This window comes from Cryptococcus depauperatus, chromosome 8 (genome assembly GCF_001720195.1).
Source record: "Cryptococcus depauperatus CBS 7841 chromosome 8, complete sequence".
Classification (NCBI taxonomy): domain Eukaryota; kingdom Fungi; phylum Basidiomycota; class Tremellomycetes; order Tremellales; family Cryptococcaceae; genus Cryptococcus; species Cryptococcus depauperatus.
This window is the reverse complement of record NC_089475.1, coordinates 252,010-275,103: the sequence shown is the minus strand read 5'-3', so window position 1 is coordinate 275,103 and position 23,094 is coordinate 252,010. Positions and strand designations below refer to the sequence as shown.

Below are 23,094 nucleotides of genomic sequence, written 5' to 3'. Positions count from 1 at the left end.
AGATCATCAAGAAACAATCCAAGAATGTATGTAACAAGCTCGTTGCTCATATCACAGTCTAAATGAACAGAAATAAACTGTGTATCACGGCGTTGGGACGGGATGTAATAGAATCATGCTTTTTCTCATAGTTGAATGTTTAACTGCATTGGGTAATACAACATGCGGCGGTTGTGTTGCTGGCTTGGCAGATGCTTTTGAATTCACGATGGCTTTTCGTAATCTTTTGAAAAATCTATGCCCTGCTCCTTCATATGCGTATTCGTGATTTTCAAAGCTCGCCTTGTCTTCTTTTTCTTCTTTGCTGGCCCGGTAACAACAGGCTTGGCTGGTGCTGGAATGGCAGAGCTGGCGCTCAATTCCTCTACATACGGAAGAGCATCGTAGTGAGATATCATCCAATCAACAAGCTTACAAGAAGTACTCACGGTCAGCCAAGAGTTTTGTCACATCATCAGTCTCTGCCATAGGTACATCTGCCCAAGCAAAGATGAACTCTATAAGAAAAGCGGGTCAACCTTATATAACAAAAAAGAACTTAATATGATAACTGCCATCGTCCACTCGTTTTCCAGCTTTTCCTGCCTCCCGTAAATGATCCCAAAAGACCATCTTCCATCGAACGTTTCCTCCATCCGTGATTTCCATACCATTGACATTCTTCCTGCCTAATCTTGGCAAGGGAATGTCCTTCCATGGGCCAGTCAGACCACGCATGATTAAGATGTCACCTCTACCTTCGAGATCTTTGAGAGAGTCGATACCATTAGGCATTGCTTCACGAAGTGTTTTAACAGGGATGCCAGAAGTGGGCGTAGAATGTATGCGGATATGGCTCCGTATTTCGTTTGTCGTAATGAGGGTGAGCTCAGGCTGGGAGTGCGATTAAAAATACCCTATTACCAATGTAGCATAGTCTTACGATATATGTAAATACCCTGTTGATCTTGTTGAATTCGACTCTTTCCAGACCTTTTAGTATTTCTAAAGCTTCAGTTGGATCGCTACCTGGGTTGGTGTCTTGAACCCGGAAAAAGGCATCCTCCCAGCCCATTGTCGCCGATTTCTAAATCACGTTGTGAGTTTATAAACCATCTATGCCAAAGACGACATACTTTCAAGTAGTTGAGAAGAGCATAGGCCGCAGTTCTGCTCTCTCTAAACATACCATGCGACGCAGTAAAGTTAAGCCTAGGAGTTGGCTGTGGCAGTGGTGTGTTCACTGGTTGCAAGCAACATAAGCATTTCTTTAACATATCCCGCCCAGTTATCTATTCACATCCTACAAAGAGGACTGGTCACCTACTCTTTTGTCTCTTTGCATCTGGCTCAGCATCTGGCTCGTCTTTGTACTCTTGCTTGATAGTCGGAGTACTTGGTGCCGGAGATCCGCTTGCGTTTGGTATGGCCCATGCTGGCGGTTGTCTTTTCACTCCCTTCATAATTATTTTCGTAAAGATAATTCAATATTCAAAACGAAAACAGTTATATGGTGCTAGTAATTTTCCCACGGTGGCATGAATTGTACATGCTGGCGGACATGTCCGCTTCCTTGAAATTTCTTTAAAACTTTGCATGATTTGTTTTGAATCTTGAACAAAAACAAAATGTCTTTGGACAAGTCGGCGGCATCTGCTCCAATACCAGCGAGCCAGTTTCCTATCAACCTCTTCACCAGGTCTGCAAGTGACGCTATTCCTCAGTCGACCTACTTCATTCCTTCATCATGGCGTCGATTTCAGCTTTCTGAACTTATCAACAAAGTTCTTGGAAACACGGCTGAGAATGGAGCCAAGCCTGTACCCTTTGATTTTTTGGTAGATGGAGAAGTCTTAAAAGGTAGTTTAGAAGCTTGGGTCAGAAAAAACAGGGGCGGCAATGAGGAAAGCCAGATTGATATTGAATATGTCAGGAGCGTTATGCCGCCAGAGGAGGCCGGAAGGGTTGAGGTAGAAGACTGGGTCTCTGAACTGAGTCTCGGAAGAAAAGGGTAAGCTTGTATACTGCAAAATTTTGGATTACTGACATCTTTGTAAAGATACATCCTGCTGTCTTCATACTTGTCACATCTTCAAGTGCTCTCGCTTTCTTCAACATCACGCGCATCTGCTCCACTCTGCACCCTGTCACTTCCCACATCTCTTGGAGCAACTTCGTGTACATGGGTGTCGCCATTGTCTCAAGAGTCTGATATCCTCGTTGCTGCGGGCGGCGTCGACCGTCAGATTCATGTCTTTTCGATACCATCTCTCTCTCCAGATTTAGCTGCACCTGCTCGAGAGATATACACTCTTCACGGCCATACTGGCCCGGTGTCATCAATCATTGCAAGCGCAAGCGGTAAAGAGATTGTTTCTGGCTCTTGGGACAACGGCATTAATCTATATGTGCTCCCCGATGAAGAGCCTACTGAACATCAAGTTCCTGCTGATCCTGTATCTTATCTTCCAGGTCAAGGTACCAAAAAACGTAGAAAGCTTGAAAAAGATCAGGGGAAAACTCCTATAGAGGGTTTAACGGACGGTGACGCTACTGGGGAAGGTGGATGGCGACGGATGCCTGACGCTGTCATGCGTGGACATCAAGGACGAGTGGGTGGGTTAGTGTGGGATAAAATAGACCAAGAAAAAGTTTGGAGTGCCGGATGGGATGGCAGCGTTATGGGATGGAGACTGGAGACTGGCGCGACGGATACAGTGAGACAAGGTCCTTTTGACAAGTCTGCCTTGTGCATAGATCAATGGAGGACAAACGGAACGCTTGCGACCGGCAATATGGACAGAACCATTTGTCTTTGGGATACTAGACAAGGCAAGTCGCTATAGTTTTGGTGCCCGTCTTTGACTGATGATTCTCTAGCCACTTCACTCATCTCTCTTACCCTTCCGACCACTTCTCCTGTTCCCTCTGTTACATGTCATTCGACATCTCCTTTCACCCTGGCCTCTGCCACATACTCGGGCATCGTTCAGATATGGGACATTCGTTCGCCCAAATCTTCCTTGTTCACGGTATCCAGAGCCCAAAGCAAGACTGCCAACCCTGACCGAAAAGCTACCAAGAACGGAAAGGTACTTGGAGAGCGATTGTTGAGCGTAGACTGGGATGGACAGGTACTAGTCGCAGGCGGCGAGGATGGCGAAGTTGGTATTTGGAGAGCCAGAGGAGAGTAGAAGCGACAGCTGAGGTATTGCAAGTCACGATCAGCCGTGCCGTCCGTTCCCAATAGTCTCGTCGGATCTACATTTTGAGCTGAGTGTAGTGTTTCCTTGCATACGTTCGGAATGGAGACAAATGCATACGGATCAGGTTGCAGCATCCAACGGAAATCAAAATTTTTATCACGCTGTCACATCTCCAGCCATTGTCGGACCAGACAAGCTGTAAAAGCTGCTCTGCAATCTGGTCTAGAGCAATCAAGATTCCAGCGTTCTGGTTTTTGATCAAGTCAATCATTCAACATTGCATAATGCGTTTATCTCTTGTTTCTGTATTGACATTTTAGTAAATAAAAACCTTCAACTGCATCTCATAAATCAATTCTATACTCGTTCCCCGCACAAATAGACTGACAAATCATTTACAGTATCACGGGTCTCTTCAAAAATTTCAAACGCCATTTCACTATGGCAACGAACCAACTAGACATTCCATTGCGCCATGTGCCCTTCTAACTTGGAAATGCTGATCCCAAAAGGCATTTATGAAATCTGATGGCTGTCAACGGGAACGCTCAACGTTTGGCAGTACATTCTTTCAAGTCTACCTATACTGTCAGAGATGAGGAAAAGACGGGTCAAGTGTTATACCAGAGACTAAAGAAAAAGCTCTAGGCGAGCACATTTAGCATACATAGCAACGTAGGACGCGAGTGTTGGTTTATAGTAGAGACTCATGAGCGAGCTTTGCAGCTAGACAACCAACATCTACATACCAAGCCATTACCATTTCCAGACTCAAGCCTCATCTCATTCTGCTGCAGACTCGAAAAATACGATTAAACTATCCTTCGCAGCACAACTCTCTCCAATGCATTCTGCAATTCTGATCCATTCCCAATACTCTCATACAGGCGCTACAATCTCTACCAACTTACCATCACCCACTGCGTCCCTGTGGTTGAGTAAGACCCTGCCAGGATTTGGGTTGGGTCTTGGGTCTTTGAATTGAAGGCCTTGAGACTGGGTGTAGCTTCGCTGAGAAATGTATAACTAGAATAGACGAAGACAGTTATTTAGATCCATTCTCTGGAGAGCTATGAACAATGAATCTTTTCTTATATCTTCTTGGCTTCTACGTCTGTCAATCAAATACACCATTTCCTCAAAATACAGCACTCCTCACCTTCCCTCTTCACCATTCTGAAAGCGACGTTCAAGGATGAGAAGGGATCGCGGTTTGGTTCATATTGTTCGAAATCCGCCCAGATTCGAAAATCATGTTGGCTAACAATGTTGCAAGATCATGTCTGAGTAGCGAAGGAAATGCCTTATTTCATCTCTGCATCTGACTTTTCTCAGCCACTTGTGGAAGCACAACCCATTCACATCTTGTGATAGTTTCCTTAGCACAATGCTTGATTAGATAAAAGAAGAAAAAAAGTTTGATAAATTCGTCCCATCTGTATGTCAGACACTTTGCATGACTGACCCTCCAGTGAAAGACTTTGTGATGTTAAAGACTCTCAACCCCCCGTCAGAGGTTGATCTTAACAAGAGTAAGGTTGAAATCTTTGAAGTCGAGGTTTGCCCGTACTTGAAATCCCACCTTGAAACCACAGAGACACGGATGTGATTGATTTGCTAGGTCTTGCGATAACCTGGTACACACCCACATGTACGGTGTAGATGGAGCAAATAGGAATTGGATGGTCAGTACATTGTTCACAATCAAGGGATGAGTAGCAACCTGTCTTCATCTAACCAGCAGGGAACGTAGAGTTTATACTACTCTTTGCCGTGCTCTTCTTTCTTCTAGTCGAATTGGCCAGGATCACATCAACAAATCACTCCTGGATGCTTTCTGTCTTGTCTTTCAGCTTCTTTCTTGCTTATTGAATGATCTTGAGAGTAGGTTTGCGATTCAGAAGCTACACTTTACAAGTATCTTTTTCCCCAAATTATTTAAAAGCTGAAATATCTTAATACTGGCAAGAAATGATATTCATTGCAAGTGCAATATTAGGCGCGCTTTCAATATGGAGTTCATTTCTGCACGCCTAACTTGATAGCCGGGCTAATATTGACCGGACCGCTTTTGCCGTTGCGATGTCATTTTCTTTTTCCATGTTATACTTTTTTATTATCTTCTTGTCTTTGTTATTTTTACTCGTTTTACAACACAATGATTCATCCTGTTTCTCGCAGGATATCTTATATCCTTCCAAATCCATCGCCTTATGAACCGCCACCATTGCTTGCCCTTCCCGAATTAGGTTGCTCAAAACGGGGACATCCTCGGCCGTTTCTCATTCCAAAACTAGGTATTGGGCCTCCAACAGCCAACTTGGGCTCTCGCAATCCGTTCAATACTCCAGACAGGAACAAACAACATGACCCAAAACATTGCTTGGGTGTGAACGCTCTAGCTTTGGATACAACGACAATTCTTGAAGGCGAGAACAGCCCCAGAGGAATCCTGTACACCGGTGGAAGGGATGGCCTCGTCGCATCATGGGATTTGAACATACCACATACCCACCGAAGCGGTCCGCGATATTCCATGCCAGATCAAGGGTCACAGCACAAGTCGGTGAAATGGGAGCGTATAGGTGACAGTTCCGACTTTTTCTTTGGTGATGAAGATGACGACAAGACAAGCGGGAATAGCAAAGGGAGCGTCGCAGACAATGGCACAGAAGAAGGATGGGTGGATATGGAAAAGAGCATGGAAGTACCTTTTGAGGACAGATACGAAATCGACAGAGTAGAATTGGCTCAGGAAGGAACATCCAAGACTATGTTTAGGCAATCTATCCAAACCCACACGGACTGGGTGAATGCCCTTCTACTTTGCAACTATAATCGTACAGTCATTACAGCATCCTCAGATCGCACAATACGTGCTTGGACACCGCATTCTACATCCAATGACCCACATCCACCCTCTCCAAGCCTGATTGGAACTCATGTCGATTATGTCAAGGCTCTTGCGTGGGCAAAGGAAACCGGGAACCTCTGGTCGGGATCGCTGGATAGGAAAATATGCCTCTGGGATGTTTCAGAGGGTGTGGGCAATGATCCAATTCTGACCATCAATTTGGAACCTGACAAGGGAGATATTGATCGTGGAAGTGTTTATGCACTTGGTGTTGGTAAGTGGTCACTTCTATCAATATAGACAGAGAGGAGTGACCTGTCTTCCTAATCATCTTTACTTTTGGTTGCTGTTTGTGGATTTTTGGCTCTTTCTGTGAATGATTTTTACCATTCAGAGGTCAATGTTTGGGGTTCGATCATTGGAATAGCTATTGAAAGCTGACTGTATTCAAAGACTACGCAGGCAACGTTTTGGCAGCTGGCACTTCTGAACGAACTGTCAAATTGTGGGATCCTCGAGTTGGCGCCACGAGTCTTGCGCAGCTGATTGGACATGAAGATAGAGTAAGGAGTATTCTTTTTAGCGAAGACGGCAAATATGTTTGTACATTCTGTGAATACTTGTTACTATAACTAATAATGCGTCTAGATGCTGACGGCATCCTCTGATACGACAATCAAATTATGGTCTATTTCTGCTCGCCGATGTCTTCATACGTTCACTCATCATACTTCCTCTGTATGGTCTCTTTTCTCCAGTCATCCCAATCTAGAGAGGTTTTACTCTGGATCCCGAGATGGCTGCCTCTGTGCAGTGGACCATGAGGGTTGTGGAGATATGTCTGATGGAGAATGTGTAGTTCTTGCAAAAGAGGGCTACAGGCATTCTACTTTGGAAGAGACGAAGACAGGGGATGAGGGCATCAGGGCTATTGTAGCTATGGACGATGAGTATGTTTGGACATCTAACGGAGATGCGGATATTCACAGATGGAGAGACGTCGGAAGAAAATTCACTCGCTTGGATGAACCTCTTGATGACGTTCGGTTTCGTTCTTCCACAGAGAAAGAATCCCTAATGCAAAATACGACTGCAGCCGCGTTTCCTGGCCCAGTCAAGCGTGTGTTTTTTGGCAGTGAAGCCAATTCACTTTTCCGAACAGAAACTAGAGACTCCAAAACAGTAGCCTTTGTTGAACCGCCCCATTCTGAATCTGACAGCCTCGTGACCTCGGCAATGTCTACTTCCATCAGAGGCAGACTCAATCGCCGTTCAACACTTTCAAATACTTCGATTGTGTCACAAGCTCTTAGTGGAGACGACGAATCTACACATCTTAATGGTGTTCCATACGCGTCACTCGTGCCACTATCCCTTGTTGAAGGACCTTACGCTTTCGGTCCTACCTCTGCGCCAATCGTTTCTATCCCTCGTGGATCAAGAAACGGCGAAGTATCCCCTAAAAGAAATGCAAGTGTTGACAGCGCTTCAGCTCAACAATTCCTGTACCTACAAAGGGAAGATACATCTGAAGCTCGACCTCTTCACTCAGAGCCAGATGAAAAAGGGTCAATTCAAGGCCGGAGCGGACTTATCAGAAGCTCCATACTTAACGATAGACAACACGCTCTTACACTGGACACTGAAGGTGGTATCTTGTTGTGGAACATTATTTCAGGTCAATGTGTAGGCACTTTTGATTCCTCTGAAGTTCTGTCCACTCTTCATCTTGACACCTTTTCCCCACTTGTTATTCGCGACAATGTTCGCAAACATTCCGAAGATGTTTTGGATCTTGTCAAAGGGAGGATAGAAGGAGAAACTTCGGTGTTGCCTTGGTGTAGTTTAGATACGAGAATTGGCAGCCTTGTGATTCACTTAGAGGAAAGCAGAGTTTGGGATGCGGAAATCTATGCGGACGAACTTGAACTGAAAATAGAAGGAATCAAAGAGGATACTAGAAGTGAGTTAAAATTAAAAAGTCGAAATTTCCTTCTGATACACAAAAAAGTAAATCTCGGAAAATGGGTCCTTGCCAATCTCTTTAGGGGTTTGATCCTAGCTGAAGAAGAGGAAGTAACTTCTCGCGCTCCTCCTACCCCATCTTTGTCCAGCATCTCGACAGCTGTTCCATCTTCAATGACACATACTCAGTTACGAGTTCAACCACCTGGTATGTCTATACCCATCAACCGTCTGCCAAATTCTCCTGGACATCGTAAAAGGGCGATGACTGAGTCTTTCTCTTCAACTGCTCGGTCGGGCGCTATCAACATCCCAGGCCTTCTAAATCCGTCTGCCAGACCTGTCGTTCTATCAGAAATCCCTATTGATGTACTTTCTAAGAGCGCGCCAGAAGAAAAAGGAATAGTGCAGGCGTTTCAAGTGCCTGTGAGCACACCAAGAAAGATAAATGTTGCTTCGCTGGATACATCCACCACTATAGCTACGACAAATACCCTTACGCCATCTAATGAGGCACCCTCTAATCCCAATGGAAATGCAAGTACATCTCGAGACAAAGATTATTTCTCGCTCAGACGTAAAAATGAGGGGTCTCCATCAATGAACCTTGAGAGAATAGATGGAGCCAATGGCAACGGTAAAGTTACGCCATCAACACCTGTTGGTTTGATGGGCAAGTTAAAAAACTTTGGAAAAAAGAAGCAATCCGATAGTCTTATGCAATTGGCGCAAGAAAAAGTGCCAATTGTCGAAACTCATGTGAGTGTAATGTTCACCTTCAAAACAGTGATAGAAGTAACTGTTCACAGTCTTCCCAAGATACTCAACGAGAGGCGGAGCAATTCAAAATCCTTGACATGGTGCGCTCTTATTCCTTCCATCCTCCGCCACCCTGGGAAGCGCCTCTTATTTTCTACCCACCTGATACCGTCTTACTCATATCTGAAGACTCGCGTGATGCTGGAGCATGGGTTACGACCTATCGCTCCCGGGTGTCCGATACCGGGCGAGACATACATGCGATAGAAATGAATTCGCCAAAATGGCTTTTGGAGTGTCTCTTTGCCAACCAAATCCGGATCAAGGAGCCTGTCAAAATCAGCTTTGTATTGCGGCCATATCCTGGAAGTAATATGCCGGAGTTGCCTGGAGGGTAAGTTGAAATTTTTCGGTGACGGAAACTAGATGAAGTCTGACTAAAGTTTTGAATAACAGAAATGGAAGACTTAATGCTTCAAGATCTCTACGTGCTAAACGAATATATCAGTTCGTTGCTGACCAAATTAACCAAATCACTGAGAAATCCCGTTCGTCATTTCTTGTCCACACTCGTCGACCTTCGCAATCTACGCAGCCCCGATCCGGATCTTCACTAGGAGACAAGCCAATGGTCAACCTTCCTCAGATCTTGCAAAAAGAAGATTTTGAACTTTTCTTGTGCGATGATCCTAAAGAAGTTCCCATCGATCCCAATCTGACGTTGAACACGTTGAAGACATACTATGGTGGTGGAAGTGGTGATATCCATATATTCTATCTATATAAGGACAAAGGACAATCTCGTCACGGCACGGAAATGAATTAAAGCACTAGAGGGTTATATTTAGTAAGGAAATATTGAAATTACCGGTTGTCTGCCCTTTTTATACTTTGTATCTGCCTTTCAACCATTGTCACACTTATGCAATTCTTTTTGTATGCATGTTTCTTATCTTTAACAGTGAGTTTCGTTGATTATTCGACTTGACTTGCTTTCTACGTCGATTACTGTATCTTTCCTTTAAAAAGGACAAGGGGTGACAATGAAAGGAATTGAGCCAAGGAGAGAAGCAGTCTCTTGTCAATCGTATAGATTTCATGCGTTAGTATAAACGCTCAGTCTACAATTCGACTCAGAATTGCTACCAGCATCTCTGCCATCCTCACTCATGAGCCATTCCTCTTTGAGCACCTCAACCCCATCATTTCGGATATTGTAGATTATCTGTGTCTACTGCACCGTATCGCAATCACTGCTCAAGTGTCAGCTATGGGGCTCAGCACTAAACAGCTCATCTTCATATGTAAGCTTCTCAATTTTCTCTGTAACCAAACATTCATCCCATTCATTTGTGAAATACTCTTAGGTATTGCCATCTTGATCGCTTTAGTTTTTGCAGCCGCCTTGCTATTTGCCATCTATGCTACTCGCAGAGCCCGCAAAGAGGACCGTGAAGCCCGCGCAGCTGTTCTTGGAGGATGGAAAGAGATTGGCCATATGGAAATCCGAGGTGTCCCACATCCTAATAAAAGTTTGACCTCTTTACCAAATCCGGTGACCAAGTCAGATCAAAATTCATGTACAGAGAGATTAGAGCGGCCAAGGTTGGGAAAGAGATTGAGCGGGATAGCAGGCATAGGCGCCGTTGGCGGGAAAAAACTCTATGAGCCCATACCGCCTCCGCCCACCACGATACCTGCTGCAAGGCTAAGCGACCATTCGACAGTACGGGGGAAATTACCAGCCCGGTCCATTGCACCTCCGACTTCTAGAAAAGACATTAAATCTGCTTCCGGTAAGCAGGGAACAGCGTTGACGAGGGATAATCTGAAAAAGGCAGAAGGGAATGATCGCAGGCAGAGAGCAGAAGGAGAACGAGGCAGGGATAAGAGGAGGACAGAGAGGGGACGCGGGAGAGACCGACAAGCCAAGAGGGAGAAAGATAGAAAGGCAAGGAAATAGACAGGTAGACAAAAGGTAAGAGTAATGTAATAAAATTATTAGATAAAACAAAATGTTATTCATTTGTTTTTCTTGATTAAAAGTCCATCTTTGAAGATTGTTATTACCCACCTCCACCAAGGCGGCTATGTCCGCCAAGGCACTTAGTCACAAAACATGATGACATCATGATATTTGCTAACCAAAAGATCATTTTCATTAGATTTTCAAGATTATATCATTACTTACAACTCAGAATTTATTTAAAAAAGGTGGATTACCTGAAAAAGAGTATGGAAACATCCAAAGACTGTCAAGCTGAAGGCGAGGCCCTATTTCTCATGTATCATCACTTGCTCATTTAACCATAGCATGCGAAATTCAATCTTGCATTCAGCGCAACAATTATGATGAGTTCAAATGCCAGGCTCAGGTCGAAGCTCTTTATCGATGCTGTCTCAACATGTACAGGAATGCAGAAAGAGACAACAGTAAACCTGCACAGAGTACAGCATGTCCGATTAAAGAAATCGTGGAAAGAAGGATCAAAAGATTCGAAAAGGACTGAGACAAACTATGCGAGCAGTACACCTATCGAGATTATGTAGGTTTTGGTGTTGAAGTTGTATACGTTTCATTAGGAGCTACATCATATAATATACAAAACATTACACACAAGCTGCATACCCAGACATACCCCGGCAAGAGAGACTAGGCTTCGTCTCCTGATTCATCCACAATCTCTTTACTGGTATTTGTTGGTCCTCCTTTTGACCACAAGCCTCTTTTACGTGGCGTTAGCGCTTTTTCGTACATGACATCCAAAAGCTCTGAGGTTCGTTAGCATTGCTTGCCACTTGCATGATCTGGCTTACTAGGGAATGGCAAGTTTGCACATTGCGAATCCTTGGTAAGTGTTCTTTTCATATTGCTATATGCATTTCGAATTTCTTTCGGTTTATAACCTTCCAGACTCTCATCTTGCACGTCGGACCAGATTATATGATTTTCGGATTGGTAACCCATGCTCTTCAATCTGCACATGTCAGAGGCCGTTGAATTACTCAAAAGACCAACCTGGATATGACTTTGATGGTTTTGTAATCATCTTTGACTCGACTGGCATGATTACTCGGTGCCAATCCATCTCTCCACTTGATCCTACATTGTGTTATGCTTCTATTGCCCATTTCTCTTGAAATAATGTCCCAAGGAATTTCCACATCGCCATCCTCGCCTTCTCGAACTCCCAAATCTCTCATGACTTTCCTTACCACAGCTAGCAACTTGTCTTCCTCTTCTTTAGTCCAACGACCTGTAGAACGGCCGTCGCGGTTGACAAGCTCTTTCAGATACCTATCGCGGCAATCTACTTCTGTGCGATTCACAATCGTGGAAATTTTCGACCATAGTCGGGGATATTGTTCATAAGCTCGAAGGAGAAGAGCGTCTTCTTCAGAGGTCCATTTGCCTTTGTGGGCTTTCGGGTCAAGCATCCGTCGTACAAAGGGTTGAAGGTTAAGAATAGGTCGGCCTGGAACAGAAAAGGCAATGTCTCTCCAAAAGTCTCTGACGGTTTCTCGATCAGTTGCTTGATTGGTCTTGGTCATAACCAATTCAACCAAAGCGAATTGATCCATTCTATTGGCCTACATTCTGTGAGTGTGTGTGATGAAGACAGAACAGTAACCACACAACCTTTTGATACATATCCAGGGCTCTCCTGATATTGGTTTTTTCATCCTCGGTAAACTTGCCCTTCTTATAGGTAACAACTTGGCAAAAATCAGTATTTCGTACTCCACGAGATAATGTTAGAACGACTGACTACCTTCCTTCTCTAGTCTAGCTAGTTCTGTTTTACCCAACGAGGCGCTTGCCAGCCATTTCAACATTTCCTTTGGATCCTTAAATCTCTCTCGAAGTCTGTCATCCATCTCTTTAACGTCATGCTCTGAGCGATTTTTAGAGCCTCTGGCCAATTTTGAATCCTCGAAAGGATTCGCAGCCGACCGATAAGCCGAGGTTGGACGAGTGGGAGGCTGTGAGACAGAAGAAATTGAGACCAGCTGAGTGGCAGATGGTATCTCTAGAGAGGGAGGATAAGTATATAAGTGGTTATTTTGAACGCTTTGATCGATCTCATAATGCAAACCTTTGCTGACAGTATGATTACTAGCCGAAGGGGACTGCGCTTCTTGTGCAAGAGCCAATTCACCTTGGGCTTTGGAAGACTCAACGGCATCTCTTTCAGCCTCATTTTCTGGCTCTCTTCTCTTTTCCTCTTTCTTCTTAGCTCTCTTGGACGTATTGTTAATCGCCTCGGCCAAAGTCGCTGCCGGTATAGTTTCATTCCCTTCCATTCCTCCTTGGCTCTCCAAACCCATCGTACATCCCAAAAGATCTGCACCTGCCAAAGATTCTCCATCCTTGTCGAGTTCAGACTCAATCGGTAGAGTTTCCAACCTTTTGCCTTTTCTCTTTTTCTCTTTTTTAAATTCTTTTTGATGAACTTGCTCATCTTCCTTATAATCCCCTTCTTCTACTGCATTTTCCAACTTCTCTCGTCCTCTTCGGTCTCTCTTTTTCCCCTTTTTAGTCGTGTATTGTACATTCCTCCTTACACCTTCCGCCCAATCTTCAGAGCCTTGATACAATTCAGAGTCGCAATAATTCCCTACACCAAGTTCTAAACTTTCCATTATTAAATGTAGCGTTTTGAAGTTGTGAATTTGTTCTCATGTAAACAAAAAATCAAATGGAAATTGGGGGACTTTTAAAAACAACTGGGAAAATGTAGTCACGTGATTTTATCATATAAAAATTTGACTCCGTGTATACAAATAACATATGAATGTATTTAAAAATGGTAATAAAATTTTCTTAAAATTAAACCACGAGCTATACAATTAGGCGCGTCAGTCTTTAGCATGCCTATTCCCAAAAAGATACGTGCCTATTCATCATTTATACTTCCTCAAATATTCTTGAATCAAAATGTCAAAATATTATCACTTTTACATACATATATCAATGTTTCTATTAAAAGTCTCATTTATGCCAACATGAGAACCAGAATACCTGTCTCAGTAGTTCGTCTCATAGAGTCATTCCAGAAACCCGACTTCAAGCCCATTCAGTCGCTCCGATATGTCGATTCGTCTTCAACTCCCGAACCATCATTTGCAGGATCAGCAATCGCCAAAAAGCTCCAGACAGACAAGGATATAAAAGAATCAAGGACTTGGATGCATGCATCAGCTCCCTATGTTGTGAGGAAGAATGCAAATTCTCGGGCAGCGACGTTTCACGAGCATCTATCTTCCAATCCTCTGCCATCTTCTCCAACCACTATGGATATGCTCAACCGTCAAGTCTTTTACTCAAAAGCCATCTCTTTGCTGATTGGCACCTGGGGAGACCTTGAAGCTATTGTGCCGCTGCTAGAGCGCTCCTTGGAAGAGGGTGTGCCAATATCTACGCCAACATTCACTCAAATCTTGCAATCTACCTTGCATCATCCTTCTCCAGAACAACGACGGGTAATCATTCAGAGTGCCATACCATTGTTTCCCGACAAGCTCGATATCCCGCTTCTTGATCTCGTGCTTCGGCATTTGATTCGTGATTCTTCAATTGGACCGGACGCGGTCGAATCAACTATCAATCAGTGTCTTGCTCTTGAAGGCAAAAATGGGAAGGAGAATTGGCCTTGGGAGGTATGGGAGTTAATGCTCTATGCGTATACTCCTAATGGCGACTTTGCGAGCGCTTCTAAACTACTGAGGGAGTTCAAATCTGTGGTGTGCAGTTACTTGGCAGGCCCATCTACATCAGCAAACCCCAAAAGATTGGAAACAGAAGAGAAGGAGGCAATAATCAGGTTTTACACTGGAATAATGAACGTATGGTGTCTGTTCGCATCAGCTAAGCAAAGAAATAGAATCAAGATTGGATCACATATACCTAGACAATTGACAAAGGACATGATTCAAGTAATGGGTGAAGAGCAAATGAATGTTCGCTTCATAACAGCCTGGCTGAAAGCCGAAATTGTAGCAGAGAATTGGGATTCGCTTAATGAGATCATTGAGAAGTTTTTTGAGGTGGAGATGGGAGAGGAGATCAGTGACAGTGTTGCATCTGAAGCATGGGCTACTCTTTTCTCGGCCTACGACACTCAAGCACCTTCTCTTCTACCATTACGGACTTGCATCGCGTATTACATCGCTAGGGGGGTTTTTGAGCAGTTTGGCTCTATTGATGATTTTTCATTCCCAAATCCTTCTCGGCCTTTGAACCCCAAGTCAATGTCTAAGAGCGTGATTAACTCTATCCTTCGCGCAGTTTTTCATCCACTTCAAAATCGAGGGTTGAAGAATGAGACAGCAAAAGTTGATTTGCCTCTTCTTCTCTGTGTATTGAGGCTCTTGAAGTCTTACCTACCTGTTCAGAAAGAAGGCCCACACCAGACAACAATTGACATACTTTCCGCTGGGCTGTATCATACTGCCCAGTCTCTCCCTTCTTCCACGCTTCATTCACTAGCTCTTTCATCTTCAAATGTGTTGTCATTGCCAACTTCAAAAAGCTACAGAAGTATGCTGAAGAAGAAGAAATGGGCTCAACATGGGCTGGGCAAAGAGGAATGGGAAATACTCACTCGAGCCATTCATTATCATAGACTGTCTTTAGCTTCTGAAAACGGACTATCAGACTCTGAAACGGATCTTGTACATCTTCCGCTCTCTATACCAGTCGCTCGTCTCGCAACCACTACACCAACCGTCGAACATGATGATGACAAGTGGACAAGTACGATCACAGCACGTTACCCATTGAACAACAAGCAAACCTCTTCATCGACACAAGTTCTTTTTCCTGCTGTTATGATTCTGCTTGAACGCCTCGTAATAGCGTTTGCAATGATTGAAATCGATGAGAACAATCCTCTCGATGTGAAAACAAGGGAAGGTATGGATGATACGGAACTACTGAAAACCATAATGAAAAGCGTGTATGAAGATTTGAATTATTTATCAAGGAGAGAGAGGAGGGTTGCAAAAAGGGATAAGAAAACGGCCGGAGGGTACCAGGTGTAATTGTACATTTGAACGTTGAACTTATGATTCCAGGTCTGCTCTGACCAAATTATAGATGCAAATCGCACAACATATTACTTTTGAAGAACCAAAATACAAAAGTAACTAGAGCGTCTGTATGTATCAAAAGAAATTACTATCAATCAATGTTTTATATAATTAGAAGCAACAAAGCAAGCACTATCAAGAACATGGTGGTAGAAACATAGAAAAAATAGAAGAGACAAGCTTAAGCGCAAATACACTGCTATACTCGACAACATATCTCCACCGATGCACACATTTCCTTTTTACTCAATATATATTTCCAGAATAATCAGCACCAACACCAGCACCAGCCCCAGCTGCGCCCCATGGCAACGGGGCGGCAGGCTCGTATAGCATCTGCAGCCTCTCCCACAGTTGTGGAGGGTTGTCCAAGACAGTAGATGCCTTACCAGCATCGCCACTTGAATCGCCACTCATAAGGTGTTCTCCATTGCTCAACTGCATATAACCCAAGTCAACATTACCCAAGGTGGCGTCAGACGCATCAAATGGCATAGCACTCGGTCCTGGCGGTACGAGTGGGAGTAACATAGCTCCACAGGAAGTATCTGCTGTTTGGGAGGTTGTCCAATTACCTGGTGGGAAGGAAATGGTAGAGGCATATGTTTCCGGGTCCCCATCGCCTGTAGGCGCAGATTGAAACACAGAATTCTGTTGGGTTACCTGTGAAACTGATTGAGATGACGCATGATCCGTTATAGGTTTGTTATCGCGAGACAAAGACAGATCAGAATAATGTTGTATTTGAGGTCTGGAAGAATTCTGTGCAATTTGCTGTGGAGTTTGTTGAGCGATAATACCATCCACTGTACCACCCAGCAAAGCAAACAGCATATCCTCTCCCTCAGGAGAATTATGGGCATCTGATGGATTTTTGCCAACTACCTCAGGGTATCGTCCGGATACAAGTGACTTGAGGATTGGTAGTAATGACTAATATTGAAAGTCAGTTAGCCGTTTAACGATAAGACTGCTATGACTCACAAGAACTCCTTGACTCCTCTTAGACCCGTTCTCACTGATCATATCACAAGCCCCACTCAGCTCGTTATACACACTATCCACAAACCCTTTCTCCAAAAACGGCCCGCACCAGATGGCCAATCCTGCCATACTTACTGCCGCACTGAATGTCTGTACCCATACCATCCAGGCTCTTGCCATCAGTCTTGGATGCTTGCGCGCCATGTAATACGATGTAAGAGTGATGGCATGGCAAGCACGATAAGTCGATGAAACGGTTTCGCGATCTTGATCTGTGAAGATTATAGACGTTGTAGGGTTGGAGCGGATACGAAAGATCAGGCGACGAAGAGATGGGCGAAAAAGGTAGAGCATAGCTTTGTAGTGACACATGGAAGTTGTTGTAGTTTGAAGAGCCTTGGCGTCTTCTCCCGTGAAACCTTCCACAGGATCAGGTAAGGGTTCTCCTCGCAAGATGGGACAGTGTACAATGGGTAAAGCCGTCACACTGCTTTTCATGAGCTATGATCTCTACAGCATGGCAGAACACTTACTCGTACTGCATTAATTGCTGTTTAATATCATTGATCTTTTCGTCGCTGGCTGGAGCAGAATCAGGTAAGGAACCGATATCAATCACATGGCTCTTAACCAGCCTTATAAAATCGTATTTTTTGTATGTCAATTGACTTTCATTTTTCGGATACGCCGTCTCGATAAGTTCCACGGACATAGCGGCTCTTTGGCCATGATTAAGGCAGATAAGACAGTCTAGAACATAGACTTCATAAAAAAGCCTTCTTCTGAATTCTCTTTCTTCGTCAGGAAACGAAGGATGGGCATCACGATGTAGACCAAGTTGAAGAGCTGCTGAGGTCATTTGACGAAGCCAATAAAAGTTGCTTGCTCTTGCGCCCCTCCATCCAAAGCCCACAAACAGGGTGGCCAGACCCAGAGCTTGTACACCTGCCAAGCTCGATACCCAGCCGAAGCGGGTATCGAAGCATCTTTGCACGGCATCCCAGTATTCAGCAACGGCAGGGTTGTCTTCTGAAACATCTAAGTCTAGGTAAGTTTGCAATGTGAGTACCATTAATACTACAGCAAGCTTATGAGGCGAAAGTGGGTTGGCGGTTGTGGGTGCATAAACAGCGGGTTCGTAAATTGTTTCAAATTCTTCTCTTCGTAGAATTGTTTGGCTAATTGACATTAGTACACTTGGATCAGCGAACATCAAAACTGCAACTCACTACCATCGTGACGTTTCCCAGAAGTATTCAGCCTTTTTCCTCATTACATCTCTTGGCGGCAAGACCTTAAGTATCTTCTTTAGTCGCTCAAAAACCAAATGTCTCTGATCCAGGTCTTCCCTCGTGTCAGGGTTGCCCACTGTACCGATAATCATTGCCGGTGCAGCGTTCTCTCCTGCCCATTCATCTTCCCTCCTGCCTTCTGGCACAGCCGTGTCCTCTATCAGTAATGATTCAACAGTCATACGTCCCTGAACAGTTGTTCGTTCTGCATCAAGTAAAGGCGTAGCAAGGGTAAAACTAGACGCAGAAGAAGGGTTGTTTGGAGACTGATTGTGCTCTGTTTCCATTTGCGAGGAACCAGAATTTAATGGGGGAGTTTTTTGGATCAACACGGGACGATTAGAAGTAGGTTGTTTGTTTGATGTCCGCATTCGAGCGAAACCTCCATCAAGGTATTCTGGAGCAAGAAGTGGATGTTGAGCGTTGGATGTCGTTTTGTAAGCCTGAGAAAGTGCCGCCTCCAACTGAGCAACTCTTTCATGAAGCTGCTCTGTGGATGCCAACACAAGTCTTTTGCCTTGCATACAGCTCAAATCTCCGTCGGGACAAACTAGAGCACAACCTCTTCTTCGGCCTAAGTATATGATGAGCGATGAATGAACTGAAAAAAGCTGACATACAGTTAGAGCAAGGAAACTGCCTGTCGCATTTTGCCTTCAGCCTTCGACATTCCGCACAACTTCTCTTCAAGCCTTCCTTTTCCTTTTTAGACACGCTTGGCTTGACATCTTCGAGCTTTTCTTGGGCTATTCCATTGGTTTCAGAGGCAGCTACAGAATCAGGCGCACTTTCTTGTCTTTCCAGTCCGGTCAAAACCATGTCTGGCTCTACTTCTTTTATCCCAGTCTGCTGCCTCTCGTCACTGCACTTGGACCGTTTTGTGCCTCTTTTTATAAATTTGCTAAGTTCCTGCGTCTGATCTTGAGATCGTTCGCTAGAGCCTTGTCCAGTTACAGTATCCACGCTATTCGATTCCATATTTAAAGCCCTGCTACTCCATCCCTCCTGAGATCCATCCCACGCTTGAGCCTCAAGTCCTGAGTTGACATGGAAAGTTTGCGTAACCTGATCGCCATTCATAGGGCTGTTCGTTGGATGTGCCCAAGCGCCAACCGACGGGGGCCATTCTCCTTCGTGGCTGCTATGGCCTTGAGCAATTGCGGTGGGCGGCTGAGATGGACCTGCCAGAATGGATAGATATTCCCCATTATCGGCATGTTGAACTTCTCGTGAAGAGACTGCTTTCCGAGGACGTCCTCGCCTTTTGGGCGATGGCTCTGCTTGATATAACTCTTCCTCATTCCTTATGGACATGTCCCCCTGCGAGCGTTCCCATATGCCACCTTGTGGATACTGAAACATTTGGCTCTGTCGATAAACTGGCTGATGTGGATATAGTAGCGATGTAGAATAATCGTCACATCCATAAGAGTCTCTGTAAGGCCTGTATGGTGATACCATGAAAGATTGTGGATAGTAAGTGTGAGAAGGTCGACTGTTTATTGAAGGATTGGGTGGCAAGTCCCGTTGTTGCTTTTGTGCCAGTCAGTCAAGGATACTCATGCTTTATGATAGAGCGATGACCCACATTCCTTTCAGAATTTGGAGATATCAAGCCAACCATTGCGTGGCAGGTGGCAAATAATGGGTTGCGTTGAGCTGTTTCTTTTTTTCGTGGATATCTGAAGTAAGTACGGATGGTTGAAGGCTAATGATATCTCCATTTGACGCTCAAAGGATACAGCGCTCCTCTCCCAGCGTAGATGCACAGAAACGTGCTCTTCTTTGCTATAGTATAAAACAAAACAAAAAATCACTCAAGAAAAGTAAGAGAGAAGAGATAAAAGCAAAAGAGAAATTGTAGTTAGGGAAGAAAAAAGATTTGTTAAGGAAACAATGAATTGGTGTAATGATAATGATTTGTAATGTAGCATTAGTACAAGAATCGCTTATCAGAATACCGGACCCTACTAGATTCAGGATCCTATACGGCGGCGATGTCCGCCTCCACCAGCCTCTTATACATAATCTACCACTCTATCTTGTAAACTCATCTAATCACAAAATGGCAGCATTAAATCGTCTGTCACAAAGAATCAAGGAAAACTTTCAAGAAACAACAAGAGACTTGACTATTTTGTCTGGAGCTGGAGCATCTACAACCTATTTCGACACATCAGATGAAAAACTCAAAGAGATCACAAAACTTCTCGAAAGTAGGAGTGATCGAGAAAAGCTGGAGGGCATGAAGAGAATCATTGCCGGAATGTCAAAGGGGAGAGACATGGAGCCGTTCTTTGCCCAAGTGGTTAAGAATGTGGTTTCCTCAAGTATTGAAATCCGCAAGCTGGTTTACATCTACTTGTTGAGATTGTGAGCAAAGGGCACGTTGATGAGATTAATGAAGAGTGACGTTTGTGAAGTGCTTCGACAAACTCTGATCTTGTACTCCTCTCAATTAACACGTTCCAAAAAGACCTGTCTGATTCCTCTCCATTGATAAGGTCAATGTCTTTGAGAGTTTTGACTTCAATCAGGGTTCCTGTCATACAAGGTAAGCAGTTTAAAGACTGTTCTCAAAACGAGTGTGACTAGTTTGCAGGTATTGTGATGCTAGGTCTCAAGAAGCTTGTCAATGACCGTAATCCCTGGGTGCGGAAGACCGTGGCTGGAGGTCTTGCCAAGGTATACGAGTATGCAGTGTTTGACCTTTCTGGAAGGCAGCTTACAAGATCATTTTCAGGATGGATCCTTCCGCCCTGCCCCAGCTCATTTCTCTGTTACAAAACCTGCTCTCTTCACCATCCCCTTTGACGCTCGGCGCCTCTCTAACAGCGTTTCTTGAAATGTGTCCTTCCCGGCTAGACCTTTTGCATCCTTTCTTCAGACACATCTGTCGACTTATTGTCGACGCCGACGAATGGGGACAAGCCGTAGCATTGGAAGTACTGATCAGATATGCTAGGGTGATGTTGGAGAAACCTGATGACGCTGGGGCCGTTCAACCTACTATACAGGACGTAAAACACCAACAGGGCGGACACGAGAGCGAAGACGACTCTGAAGGAATTGATGTAGACCTTGCTATGCTTTTACACTGTATCAAACCTCTACTACAATCTCGCAACCCTGCTGTTGTATTGGCAACTGCCAAGACGTATTGGCATCTCGCTCCGGCCGGGCATACACGTATTGGACAACAAAACCTGGTCAAACCACTACTACGACTAACCATCAGTTCTGCAAGCCAAGAGATGGAGAGAAAGGAGATTGCTTCAATAACTTGGGAAATTTTGGCAGAGATGGTTGAAGAACGACCTGTGCGTTTTGTTTGGAGAACTGCTAATGGTAAGATGAGCATCGAGCTGATGATTTACTATAGTGGTTATTCAAAGATTCCTGGTCGGCCTTTTTCGTCTATTTTGCAGACTCTCCGATCATTCAGAAATCAAAGATTCGCAGCCTTGTCGCTCTTGTTACTTCCAAAAATGCCAAGGAGTCTGTGAAAGAGTTCAAGCACTACATCCGGTTCCCAAACGATTCCGTCGCCGAAGCCGCCATACAAGCCTTGGGTATCTGTATTCGCTCGCAGCCCGAAGTAGCTCCCCTAGGTTTAAGCGTGCTTGTTAAGTTGCTTAAAAGCGAGCGTGAAAAACTTGTCGCTCAAGCAATCATTGTCCTCAAATCTGTCATCCTAACTCAGTCTTTCCCTGCTTCTTCCACCTCTTTATCTGAACCTCGGCATCTCGTAGCGAGATTGGCTAAAGGATTGGACAATGTCTTTAATCCTTCGGCAAGGGCCAGTGTATACTGGCTAGTAGGACAGTTTGCTAGTATAGATGCTGGAGAGGAAAGTGAGAAGAAGGGTTTGGGATGGGAAGGTGTAAGGCTGTGGGTACCTGATGTACTAAGAAAGGCTATCAAAGGGTTTGTCAATGAAGTAAGTACTCCTCTTTGCTTTTCTCTCAGCCGCCAACATCAAATCGCTAGGCTGTAGCTGTGAAGCTTCAAATACTCTCATTCGCTACAAAAATCATAACCATTGTTCCTTTAAATATTCAGCTCGATCTTCTCTCACGATATCTCTTTCAGCTAGCTCGTTACGATATTGATTATGAGGTACGTGATCGAGCGCGGTTTTTAAATGCCCTTCTTCGTGGAGTGACAAGTGAAAAATCAAGTAACGAAGAGACAAACATAACAGGGGAGGCGAATGATGGGAAAAACAATTCAGAGCAAGACACAGGCGGTGTAATACTCAGAAGGGAACAAGTCAAATATATTGTTTTTTCAAAGTCTACTCTGATCGAGAATGACAGGATTGGCGAGAGTAAATTCACTTCTGGGGGGCTCAAAGTTGCTTCTTCATCCATAATAGGGAGAAGATTGAAGGGATATCAAGAGGTGCCGGAATGGACGGATGATCCCACTGACTCGTCTTTACGAGACTCAGAGGCGAGTCTCTTTCTGTTTGCCTATTTGTGCATTCAATGAAAAAGCTAATCAGATGAATAGCTTGACAGCTCCCTTGATAACCAATCAATTACCCTTCCTTCTGTATCGACTGATATCCATAATCAGCTGCCTACTGTTCGCCAGATTTCATCTCCTGTACCCAAACGCAATACACACAGCATAGAGGAGTTCGTTTCTTCTCCAATGGACAGCTCTCCTGGTACAGGCGCAGGTTCTGCCGCACGTACCGTCAAATCCAAGTTTCAAGATCTTGATGCGTTTTTAAACAGTGAGACAGAGTCGGAGAGTGAGAGTGAAAGTGAGACGGATAGTGAAAGTGAAGAGAGGGAAGAAAATGTTCATTCTCATTCTACAGCACAGATGAAGAACGCAGTGAGAGAGTATGAATATGATACAGGAAGTAGTGACGAGGACGGTGACAAAATATCAAATGAAACAGGGAATACTCGCTTATATAGAGCCTAACGTCATACATGTATGCAATTAA

The 23,094-nt window shown here is 44.3% G+C and overlaps 9 protein-coding genes across 9 annotated transcripts; 6 read left to right on the top strand and 3 right to left on the bottom strand.

The window, feature by feature from the left end:
- Window positions 1–203: 203 nt before the first annotated feature.
- Window positions 204–1,442, bottom strand: L203_106010 (uncharacterized protein; the record flags this gene model as incomplete). The annotated part of the gene is made up of 6 exons (XM_066215370.1): window positions 204–364; window positions 429–497; window positions 555–873; window positions 923–1,066; window positions 1,116–1,222; window positions 1,307–1,442. 6 exons carry the CDS (start codon window positions 1,440–1,442, stop codon window positions 204–206), a joined length of 936 nt encoding a protein of 311 aa, XP_066071467.1.
- Window positions 1,443–1,607: 165 nt separating this feature from the next.
- L203_106009 (ribosome biogenesis protein YTM1) lies at window positions 1,608–3,173 on the top strand (the record flags this gene model as incomplete). The annotated part of the gene is made up of 3 exons (XM_066215369.1): window positions 1,608–1,990; window positions 2,039–2,811; window positions 2,860–3,173. The coding sequence occupies 3 exons, from the start codon at window positions 1,608–1,610 to the stop codon at window positions 3,171–3,173; spliced, it is 1,470 nt and encodes a 489-aa protein (XP_066071466.1).
- A 2,170-nt stretch (window positions 3,174–5,343) lies between these two features.
- On the top strand, window positions 5,344–9,589 carry L203_106008 (uncharacterized protein; the record flags this gene model as incomplete). Its single annotated transcript, XM_066215368.1, has 6 exons — window positions 5,344–6,313; window positions 6,493–6,638; window positions 6,688–8,002; window positions 8,051–8,763; window positions 8,814–9,157; window positions 9,220–9,589. The coding sequence occupies 6 exons, from the start codon at window positions 5,344–5,346 to the stop codon at window positions 9,587–9,589; spliced, it is 3,858 nt and encodes a 1,285-aa protein (XP_066071465.1).
- Window positions 9,590–10,033: 444 nt separating this feature from the next.
- L203_106007 (uncharacterized protein) lies at window positions 10,034–10,726 on the top strand (the record flags this gene model as incomplete). Its single annotated transcript, XM_066215367.1, has 1 exon — window positions 10,034–10,726. One exon carries the CDS (start codon window positions 10,034–10,036, stop codon window positions 10,724–10,726), a length of 693 nt encoding a protein of 230 aa, XP_066071464.1.
- Window positions 10,727–10,998: 272 nt separating this feature from the next.
- L203_106006 (uncharacterized protein) lies at window positions 10,999–11,273 on the top strand (the record flags this gene model as incomplete). The annotated part of the gene is made up of 2 exons (XM_066215366.1): window positions 10,999–11,029; window positions 11,077–11,273. 2 exons carry the CDS (start codon window positions 10,999–11,001, stop codon window positions 11,271–11,273), a joined length of 228 nt encoding a protein of 75 aa, XP_066071463.1.
- Window positions 11,274–11,416: 143 nt separating this feature from the next.
- On the bottom strand, window positions 11,417–13,407 carry L203_106005 (uncharacterized protein; the record flags this gene model as incomplete). The annotated part of the gene is made up of 5 exons (XM_066215365.1): window positions 11,417–11,535; window positions 11,581–11,636; window positions 11,783–12,354; window positions 12,404–12,480; window positions 12,534–13,407. 5 exons carry the CDS (start codon window positions 13,405–13,407, stop codon window positions 11,417–11,419), a joined length of 1,698 nt encoding a protein of 565 aa, XP_066071462.1.
- A 363-nt stretch (window positions 13,408–13,770) lies between these two features.
- On the top strand, window positions 13,771–15,807 carry L203_106004 (uncharacterized protein; the record flags this gene model as incomplete). The annotated part of the gene is made up of 1 exon (XM_066215364.1): window positions 13,771–15,807. One exon carries the CDS (start codon window positions 13,771–13,773, stop codon window positions 15,805–15,807), a length of 2,037 nt encoding a protein of 678 aa, XP_066071461.1.
- A 294-nt stretch (window positions 15,808–16,101) lies between these two features.
- L203_106003 (uncharacterized protein) lies at window positions 16,102–19,755 on the bottom strand (the record flags this gene model as incomplete). The annotated part of the gene is made up of 6 exons (XM_066215363.1): window positions 16,102–16,788; window positions 16,840–17,326; window positions 17,373–18,017; window positions 18,069–18,705; window positions 18,752–19,664; window positions 19,720–19,755. 6 exons carry the CDS (start codon window positions 19,753–19,755, stop codon window positions 16,102–16,104), a joined length of 3,405 nt encoding a protein of 1,134 aa, XP_066071460.1.
- Window positions 19,756–20,196: 441 nt separating this feature from the next.
- On the top strand, window positions 20,197–23,072 carry L203_106002 (uncharacterized protein; the record flags this gene model as incomplete). The annotated part of the gene is made up of 7 exons (XM_066215362.1): window positions 20,197–20,504; window positions 20,555–20,685; window positions 20,734–20,824; window positions 20,875–21,451; window positions 21,514–22,071; window positions 22,122–22,586; window positions 22,647–23,072. 7 exons carry the CDS (start codon window positions 20,197–20,199, stop codon window positions 23,070–23,072), a joined length of 2,556 nt encoding a protein of 851 aa, XP_066071459.1.
- Window positions 23,073–23,094: the final 22 nt, after the last annotated feature.